We start from the raw sequence: 10,000 nt of genomic DNA, 5'->3' as shown, positions 1-10,000 counted from the left end.
GCGATTAGCATTACCGTTCAACCGGATAGCGCATCAATAAGCCAACCACCAGTTGACCTAGATATGTGTTAGAAAATAAAATAAAAAAAACATATTTCCAACTCCCAACATAACCACAAAATCCCGGGCTGTGGTGGTCCGCCAACACACTTGTCGACTTACGTTTAGCGTGAGGGACTGTCACAGCAATTTGCATGTTTCGAAGTGGAATGGTGCCAGTACATTCCGCCAGCATCACTGTGAAGGTGGCATGGAGTTAGCGGCATGGAATGCTATAAGACCATTGCCACCACCGCCAATTGGCGCTGGCGTCGATACCTTTGCGTTATTCTCCCGCATCAACAACCACAATACCAACGCGCGTGTGGTGGAGGTTGTTGCTGTAGTGCCAGAACCTACCACGGGAGAGACCACACCACAATATTGAGTGAACTAAAAACTTTGACCGTGAACGCAGTAAATACGGCACCACAAAACCTCAATTCTAAGTCCCAAGCCTTAGCACGGACAACCGCGAGACTGAAATGCGTCGAGAAAGGTTAGGTAAAGAGTACCGTGCAAAAAAACCGAAAAGAAAAACGCACGTGACACGGCACGCAACTTTTTGTGTGTTCCAGGGACGGACGGACGTGGAGTTCGTTCTCACACTGGTCACGAAAACGGCGTAAACGACACCGGCGAAGGTGAACCAGTTGCGGCGGTCCAGTCCAGTCGACTGTTGGCTCTTGGCACACTACTTGCTGCGCTCTCTTGAGACAGCTAATAGATTCGCCATCATGCTACTCCAGATTCTATGCAGCACGAGGCACGAGGCGGACTTAAAGCGGTCGGATTGTGGTCTACACAGGCTTCTCGTCTCGTCAGTTTGCCCAACGGATCGCCAGCATGGAAGGCAGAGGTGACTTTGAAAATGATCAGAATCAGTGCCTCATTCGAAGGTCACTCTTAGTAACAGGCCGTTGCCATGTCGACGAAGCAATTGCTGGGAATTCGTCCTGAGTCATGGCCGGTCGTCTTCTGGCACCCGGGAATGTGGATTGGGAAATCCAGCCATTTCATGATTCATACTACTTTGCTAAAATTCAATTCCCGTAGAGTAAACAGTCTGCCATCAGTCTTGCCTCCGAAGTATGAAGTTAGTTCGTTTACTAAAGCCAAGAGTGTATTAACTAAATCTGGGAAATAGAATGTTCTAATCGATCGATCCAGATCCATCGATTAGTAAGATTCATAAAGACTTTAGATGGACTCATAACTTTGGTTCTGGAAAGATTTCCACATCTTTTAGATTGTTGCTAGCTACCCCTAGGTAAGGCTAGGACGTGATTTTCACTGTTGCAAGACAATGTAACGCTTCCAAGTTCATTGCATTCTGCCGGGAATGGCCTTGGCGTTTTCTATAATGATGACTCTTCCTTCTCTGGCTTCTTAGGTCATGGTTGCATTGTGAGATAGTGCAGGAACACGGTTGACTTGTTGGTTTGAATGATTCAGCACAATATAATCCTTGGCTTTACTGTTATAAGATTTCTGATCTTGAACCCTCGGATTCTGCAGAAAGGTACACATGAAGGTAACGTTGTCTACAAAATCTCTCTCTCTTCTGAATAACAAAAAGGGCTTAAGACGATTCCTTTGGCAGCAACACAATTGGAATGCTCCATCCAGTTGCTAGCTACAATGTTTGCGAATTCATCGTGGGAATCAAGCACTGCAGACTGACGAGTGGCTGGCTATCTGCTGATGCTATATACGCGAGTCAAAAGCTAAATGAAGCGCTGATTAAATGTAATCAAACGATCAGTGAACGATAAATTTTCAAAGCAAAATGAATGATATCGCTTGGAAGCGGCCATGATATGGTTATGCTGCCTGACACATTCCGGTGTATATTGCAATCTGTCCGCGGTTAGCGGGATTAATGTGCTGTTAAATTTCGTTTTATGCTAGATTAACTGCATTAATAATAAAAACGATCATCAATCATTCACGGCTTAACGAGCGGGTTACGGATTCATCGTGGTCGATTTGGTTCGATTCGGGTCACTGTTGTTTTTTTTTATTCGATAGCTCACAGCATAGTGGCTAGCATGATGCTGCATCTCCATTCGCTGCATTCCGTTTTTACCATACACAACATTCAGCTAGAAATGTGAGCTGCTATCACGTGTCTTGTGGTTTGTACACTGACATTAATACTTTAAATAGATTTTTTTAGTCACATCGTATTGATGAATTGTAATATTGTAATATTTGGATCCTTTCACGTATACACTAGATGAGACTAGGCAATTGATATCGTCGAAGAGATGATAGTCGTATTATGGAACAGCCACTTATTTTTATAAAGTGTATAACGTTATCATTATTAACATTAATTGGAAGGAAATGATCATGATACAAGAACTTGAAGCTACGTCTATTGACCGCCAATATTACGTAAATGCAACGCTTCTAAAATGCTTTTCAGGGCTCTTATGACTTATTACTTGGTACCATTATGGCTACGGCGTGTCGGTCCTAATCGCCGTTGTCGCCAACAGCGTCACTTGGGCAGACTGCGAGGTCTCTACCGACCGGTGGTGATGAAGATCGACGATTGTGAGGGCATCTATTGTAGGAGAAACGTCAAGCATTGGTCATGCCAACCGGTGTGGTCCAGTCAGTCGTAGTCGAGAGTTGCTCGAAGGAAGTACAGTGTTCGGTAAGCGGCTGCGAGCTTGGGTAGACCGATTAGTAGCCCAAAGAGGAGGGGTCTGTGTATGGGTTTTTGAACCGTAATCGGTACTACGGTCTGTGCTTTCGGGAGAGGGTTTAGCGTCGCCAAGCAATTAACAGAACAGGTAGAGAACCTTGAACAAAGCGGTTACAGCTGTATACCTAGACGAGAAGGTGATGGTTTCTATGGCCCGATATGATCACCACGCGGCAACCGGTTCAGGGACTGTACAAATTTGCTGTGGTTTGCTGGGCGGCGGCGGCGGCGACGGCGGCACACGAGTGATGAGGTGACGCCCCCGAAGGTTCTCTTGAGTGATCATTATCACGTCGTATCTGATTAATAATATTCAACCAACGCCAACGCAACAACCCACTTCTAAGGTTGTGCTCTGGGTGGAGATTTTTGGTGACGAAATTGCCAAACAAGAAAGTGCTACAGTGAAGAATGGTGTATTGTGGAAATTCTAACGATTATTATTGTTCTGTGACTCATGGTCCCGGTGATTAATGGGTGCTGTTACCGGTGTAGGAGTTAGTCAACATCGCAGATTATTCAAGCTTCGAGTGACTTTTGACGAATGTGAATAGATGTTTTCCTTGCAAAATTTTGCTAAATGTGTAGTTGAGTTGAGAAGGTTTATAGTGTATGGTTTTAACTACGAAAACAAATTAATTCCTTTTTAAAAAAACTAACTATTCGAGTGGAATTGATTGGGGGCTCTCAGTAAATGCTTCACTGGAACCTTTATGATGTATATTTTGTTTGCTTTTTCTATTGGAAATGTTAACCACGCAAAAGCTTAACAGAGAACTTTGTTTTATGTACTTTGTATGTACACTTTATGTGCTAAAGTTGTGGACAAGAAGTATGATTCAATTGGACAGTGTGAATCATTCAAACGGATACCATTAAAAGGATTGTCAATTTTATATGTTCTAGTGGAATTCATTTTCATAGTGTTGTTACCAAGTTACAGCTGCAAGGTCTCTTTTTATACGATTGCCTTTTTCAACACGATTGAATTCTTGTGCGTAATAAACGGAACCGAATATCTGTTTGATGTGATCCGTTTTCCTGGATTATCCTGACGTCTATAAGGAAGCGTACTGTAGCTACGGTCACCCAAGGCTACCTGTTTGCATGGTATCCTTCACGAGCAGGTGGTCGCACTCAGCAAACTAGGTCACCTGATATTTGTTATGTCAATCAATAGACGCGTAACACGAGGTTAATGTGACATTCCTACGATACGATTCGTTGGTTAATGTAATGCTGCTCACCCCCCGTAATGCAGCTTTAACTTCTCCCCCTCCAGGAACATGCGTGTAATTGGTGGCGAATGTTGGAGTAAAGAACAAGCATTACCGTTCCACTTACGGTAAAACCGTTCCAGTGACTGCCTCTGTGATACCCCTTCTGTGGTAGAGAGTAAATACAGACCTGCCCAGAACCAACGCTGAGGTAAATGTCGTCTTGTGGGTTTGTGGTGTTTTGGATTTGCTGAGAAAAAAAGAATGGTTGTTCAAGTCAAATACTTCGTCAGCAATGAAACACCACCAACCGTCATCCGTGTACATTGTTTGTTGGCAAATTTGCTAGAGACCATCTTCCACCTTCTTTCCTTGGGATTTTGACGTTTTTCGGGCGCTCAAAATTGAATGTAACACACCTTTTTTCTACTAACAATCACTTACAGTGCAAACAATAGGATTTATCCTGCCACCGTGAAACGCGGTGAGTAAATAATCGTTTACACTGTTATGATGGTGGTTAGAAATAATTGGCTTCAGTTTGGTGCAGCAAAATTGGGTGCCATGCCAACGTTCTGTGGTTGCTGCCTGATATTTCAATCCCTCGGCAACAATTGCTGTTTTACTTGTTAGTTTTGTTCGTTGTAGAGGGTGGCAAATGTTTGAAAGATATTTTGCATTTTTGAAATTGAATAGTATTGTGGAATAGATTTGATCTGGATTATTTTATGGATGAAATGATGTTATAAATCGAAGCCACTGTTACCAACAAATTCGAAGAATATTACATGGAATTGAATGAATGTCACCAAATCGTTAACTCATTTCTATCTTCTTTTCTGTTCACTGTTCTGTTCACAATTGGGAGGCCATCAACCGTGCTATCAATGTCGTTCAATCGCTCATGTACCACGGGCTCCAATCCAAGACGGTACAGTTACATCCGGCGTTCCGGTTATGTGACCCCGTTCGAGGTGGCAATAATTAGTCAAAAGTACATTAACCTATAAAAAATGACGCGAGTTTTCGACCTTGTTTAGTGTGGTATAGCATGCGGTAACAGTCCTCCGGTGTAGAATGATTACGAATGCTTCGAAAGGGTGTTTTTTCCGAGCCTTCTCTTGACGGTGCTGTCGGAAGCAGGACAGACAGACGTTTCTTCCGGATATAATCGTCTTCGTTCCGGTCAGCAATGATCTATGCTCGCTTCCGTGTCGCTTTTGTGCAATTTATGCGCAAGGATCCGGTTCAAATCGGTGTCTTTTTATAAACGCTGGTAAACGCTTTTTTTGTCTGTAGCTATATTGCAGCTGAATAGTAGAAAAGAGAATTGCAAAGTTCAACAAGCGTGACGAACTGTTGTGACCCAGGGCACTCCAACGCAATCTTAACCTCGATAAACCGGATTAATTTGTGAAGATGAGTAATGAGGAAGATTGCTGGGTGAAATTTTCCATAGTTTCACTGGATCATCGCAATGAAATAGAACAAACGGGTAGAGAACGACGTTTGTGAAAATTATGTTATAACAATATAAATAAGTTTAAATTTTAAAGTGTAGAGCTACAGGCATACTGAAATATCCTTGAACCTGTCTGATACCATTCGACATTCGCAGGATCGATTTACCCAAAAATGTTTTGTAATTTTTATTTAACGAATTTGTAGCAAATCAGCAAATACCATTCGCTAGCTATTATATCGATGAAAAATAGCAGCTGGATACTGAAAACAATGGATCGATTACCAGATAGAATGAATAATACATGCATGGAAGCATACAATTTTAAGATGGTACGGTCTGACTTACCCTCGCCAATAATGGTCCATGATGATGGCTATGGCGTATCTAATCGAATCAATGTGAAAGTTCAACGAACGCAAACCATGCAGACACGACACTGCATTCAGCAGTGATGTGATGTGGTTAACGTTCGTAAGCCTTCGGTGGAGCCATTGCCTGGCTGTCTGCATAAGATCGCGTGCACTTGCTCAGAACAGACAGTCGCCAGCAGCGTTGCATGTCTGGGTTCATTTCCGCAGAAACCTTACCTTCGATAAAGCCGGACGGACAATCCCTAAAGGTATTGGTCAGTGCATGTTTGCTGGAACAAATTGAAAAGCTAATCTTTGAACGTAGATGGAAGGGAACCGATTTAGTGTTTTTTTTTTTGGAAAAGATTGCGTCTATCGAAAGGCAAATTTGCTTTTTGGTTTAAACTAATCACAGAAACCACTGAGTTCTTGATATATTGACATTATTGACATTATATGACCGTGATACTACACGGATCGAGTTCATGACATTAGAGGCTGGTTATATTCCCCCCATCAAAGGCCCATCGTAGTGGTGAAAGAAAAATGTGCCATGGAAAGCAAACTGACCCCGATCGGAGATTTATACCTTCGAAATCCTTGCCCTCAATTACCACTTCCGGTCAAGCGTGTCCTCGGTGTGTGTTTGTGAGGGCTAGCCAGGCAGCCGACGTAACAATTGCTTCCTTTTATACCATTCCCTTTCGGTGTCGCTAACGAAGAGGTGGTTTGATTATATTTTCTGATCCTCTTTTCTATTGCTCGCCTGGGGCAGGGAGCCAAACCAAGCCAAGCCAGGTAGCTCGTGGAGTAGCGTGGAAACCTCGTTGATAGTGGGAAAATTCAACGTTCAGAACGAAAGCAATGGATCCGAACGGCTAGACACCGAGAGGTTTGGCCTTCTTGCTTTCTTCTTCGTTTATTATTCCCCCACGGTTCTTACCGTTTTCCAAGGAATTTGAAAGTTCTTGGACGAAGGAAAACCATTCCAATGCTAGTGCTGGGCACCTTACGAATAAATGGGTGTTCCAGCGTGTGCACCTGGCCATTAAATTACGTGCAGTAGTCGAGAATGATGGAGTGTGTACAGTAAATGTTAGAAAAACAGGATTCCAAAATGAACAGTCCGAGTGCCAGTGTTGACGTTCGCGTGCAAAGGCGAGAACAAACCATGTTTTTAATATGAAAAAAATAATTAACTAAGCTGCATGAATCTTTTGTACATTTTCCAACAATGCTTTGCAGTTGAAACAGTCCGAGCAAGAAAATTCATTTGCCTTGAATACGCCCTAATAACTCATCCAAAAAACAAAAAGCGTATTTCTTGGGTGTTGATTGTTTTGCTTAACTGCTCCTGCACTGTGCTAGTTTTTGCGAATACTTCGGTTTGATTTATGGGATCAATCTGATTGGCCTGGAAAGATATTATGGTTGCCTGCCGGTATTTGATGCTTCACTTTCGTTGCCTCTGTGTGCCGATACTCCAATATGTGTCAGCAGTACAACGCAGCGATAGCGTTTCTGTTCTGTTAGCGCCTCGGTTGTAGTCCGCCTACGAAGTGAGGGCTCACGAATTTTCGGTTTTTTTTCTTCCTTCGGATCCTGATCATCAATCGCGTGCTCCTTGTGGAGCACGGATTTTTTTTCTCTCCACGACAACAAAGCCAGTCGAATTACTTACGAATTAAGCTTTGATAAATGTGTCAATAATGTTTAGATTTATTGGTTTCATTCTTTTTTCCACAAAAGATATTGGAGATAAGACGTGGCTGGATAAAGGCTCTCGATTGATTCCTCGCGTATCATCGGTCGGTATTGAGTTGTTTCGTATAGACAACAATGGTGCAAGCAGATTGAATTTTGCCAGAGAAATATTAGTCCATTCTCTTGTGTTGAATGTACATATTACGGTTTACCGATGTTTCTTCATCTTCCACGACTTCTTACACTGATAAAAATGATAAGCAAATTTATGATTAGGTGATTTACGGTTTTGTTATATTTCTTTTTTTTTCTCCAGATAAAAATACTTCACCATGCTTCCATTGCTATGCTTAGCACTTGTGCTGAGCACTTTGCATAGTTCGAATGCCCTCCCAAACGGGGCACCGACGTCAGTGTGTGACAATATGCTACCATTCCACGGAGGAGGAATCCCAGCGCTAACGACAAAGACACCATTCTTGATAACACCACAGTCGTCCGTGATCGGAAGTGGTCAGCTACTGAAAATAGACATCGAGTCCTTCCCGGCCAATATCGTGTTCAAGGGTTACATGATCCAGGCACGGTCCGCCGATCCGCCGCACAACATTGTTGGCCGATTCGAGAACTCGGATGCTGCTGCTATCAAGCTAATCGATTGCGAAGCGGCCGGAGATACGGCCACCCATACCTCCACCAGCCCGAAGCAAGAGCTGACGCTCGAGTGGACCGCACCGGACAACTTTGTGGGCGATGTGATCTTCAATGCGACCATTGCGCAGGACTATGACAAATTTTGGGTTGGCATTCCCTCGGAAAAGGTACGCGTTGTTGCCAGCTCTTCGACGGTAGCGCCTGGTCAAACAACGAGACGGACACCTGCGACCACTACGACCGTTCCTCCGTACCGGCCAGCACAAACATCCGCTCCGGTGGCTAGCGATCCGATCTACAACGGTTGCGGTGAGACCAAGGGTTGCTTCGGTTTTCCCGAAGGATGTGTTGAAAGCGGAAACTGCCGCGCGGTTACGACGATCACTGTGCTTGGAAACCGCTACGTGTTCGAGATGAAAGCGGGACACAGTGAGTCGCATTGAGCTGCTAGTAGAAGCTCTAGCCTTAATATTCGTCTAATCGCTTATCGCTTTTTTTCTTCAGATCGCCCAGCATACGTGGCTGTAGGACTGTCGAATGATGCTAAAATGGGAGACGATTCCGTGATTGAATGTGTACCCGAGCAAGGCACAGTGAACGCGTACGCTTCCTGGACCACTGTCGGTCCATACGGTTCTACTCGTTTAGGAGTTGTATGTATTCCCGCTATCCCCGCTACTGAATGTGATGTTATTGATTATCGATACTTGTTGATTTGCAGCCTCAAAACATCTTCTCCTTGGTGGAAAAATCCCACAACGATGGAACTATCTACTGTAAGGTTGAACGTGATGCCGTTAGTATGGTCAAGGGGCAGAAGTTTGATCTCGTAAACGAAAAGTTCCACCTTCTGCTTGCATCCGGATCTTCGGTAGAATGTAAGTTACTGCTGGCGAAGCCCATGCTACAATTTCGTAACCTCTCCACATTCATTCCCAATCAGCAACTAATGTAAACTATCACGATATCGGTCGCCACGTGTCGGGAAGTCCTCAGTCACTGGCAGAGGTAGGACCAGTGCAGGGTTCGTCGAAGCTTTTGCTGCGTTTGCACGGTGCCTTCATGATTACGGCATGGATCGGTACGGCCTCGCTAGGTATTCTGATTGCTCGCTATTTCCGTCAAACGTGGGTCGGTAGTCAAATGTGCGGCAAGGATCAGTGGTTTGCGGTGAGTTTGATCGTCTACTTGACTACGGCTTCACCAAGCGTTACATGATGACGTTGGCCTTGTCTTTGCAAATTTTCTTTTCCAGTGGCATCGATTCCTGATGGTCCTCACATGGGCCCTTACCGTCGCTGGTATCGTGGTGATCTTCGTTGAGATTGGCGGCTGGTCACAAGTACGGAATCCGCACGCCATTCTCGGCATCGTTACAACGGTACTGTGCTTCCTGCAGCCGATCGGTGCGTTCTTCCGGCCACATCCGGGCTCTAGCAAGCGACCGATCTTCAACTGGTTGCACTGGTTGGGTGGCAACCTGGCGCACGTGATTGCCATTGTTGCTATCTTCTTCGCTGTGCAGCTACAGAAGGCCGAGCTACCCGATTGGATGGATTTCATTCTCGTTGCTTTCGTGGCGTTCCACGTGTTGATGCATTTGCTGTTATCCGTAAGTATTTACTGTAGCTGATGGTTATGTGAGTGTTTTACTGTGAGTGTGGTGCTGATCACTTATGGGTTCCCATTGGAGCACGTGACTGTTTGAAATGATCTCTGGTACTGAGCGCTCGTCGTGTTTGTAAATATTCAACAAGCTGTTGATGCATTAACCTGTAAATACGCACCATTATAACTGATGGCAGGATTTTCCTCTTCCGTTACTAACCTTTAATGGTTGTTCTACTCCGATGAA

At 44.2% G+C, this 10,000-nt stretch overlaps 1 protein-coding gene across 3 annotated transcripts in view; it reads left to right on the top strand.

The window, feature by feature from the left end:
• Window positions 1-10,000, top strand: part of LOC125957045 (putative ferric-chelate reductase 1 homolog) — a 29,837-nt gene that overhangs the window by 18,681 nt on the left and 1,156 nt on the right. For all 3 annotated transcript variants that reach the window (XM_049689434.1, XM_049689433.1, XM_049689435.1), the window contains exons 3-7: window positions 7,808-8,574; window positions 8,650-8,798; window positions 8,867-9,023; window positions 9,089-9,315; window positions 9,401-9,757. In XM_049689434.1, coding sequence (XP_049545391.1) covers window positions 7,824-8,574; window positions 8,650-8,798; window positions 8,867-9,023; window positions 9,089-9,315; window positions 9,401-9,757 — 1,641 coding nt within the window. In that variant the 5' untranslated portion in view covers window positions 7,808-7,823. The remainder of the gene's footprint in view (window positions 1-7,807; window positions 8,575-8,649; window positions 8,799-8,866; window positions 9,024-9,088; window positions 9,316-9,400; window positions 9,758-10,000) is intronic.

This window comes from Anopheles darlingi, chromosome 3 (assembly GCF_943734745.1).
Source record: "Anopheles darlingi chromosome 3, idAnoDarlMG_H_01, whole genome shotgun sequence".
NCBI classification, from domain to species: domain Eukaryota; kingdom Metazoa; phylum Arthropoda; class Insecta; order Diptera; family Culicidae; genus Anopheles; species Anopheles darlingi.
The sequence above is the reverse complement of the archived record's forward strand: the minus strand, read 5'-3'. Positions and strand labels throughout refer to the sequence as shown.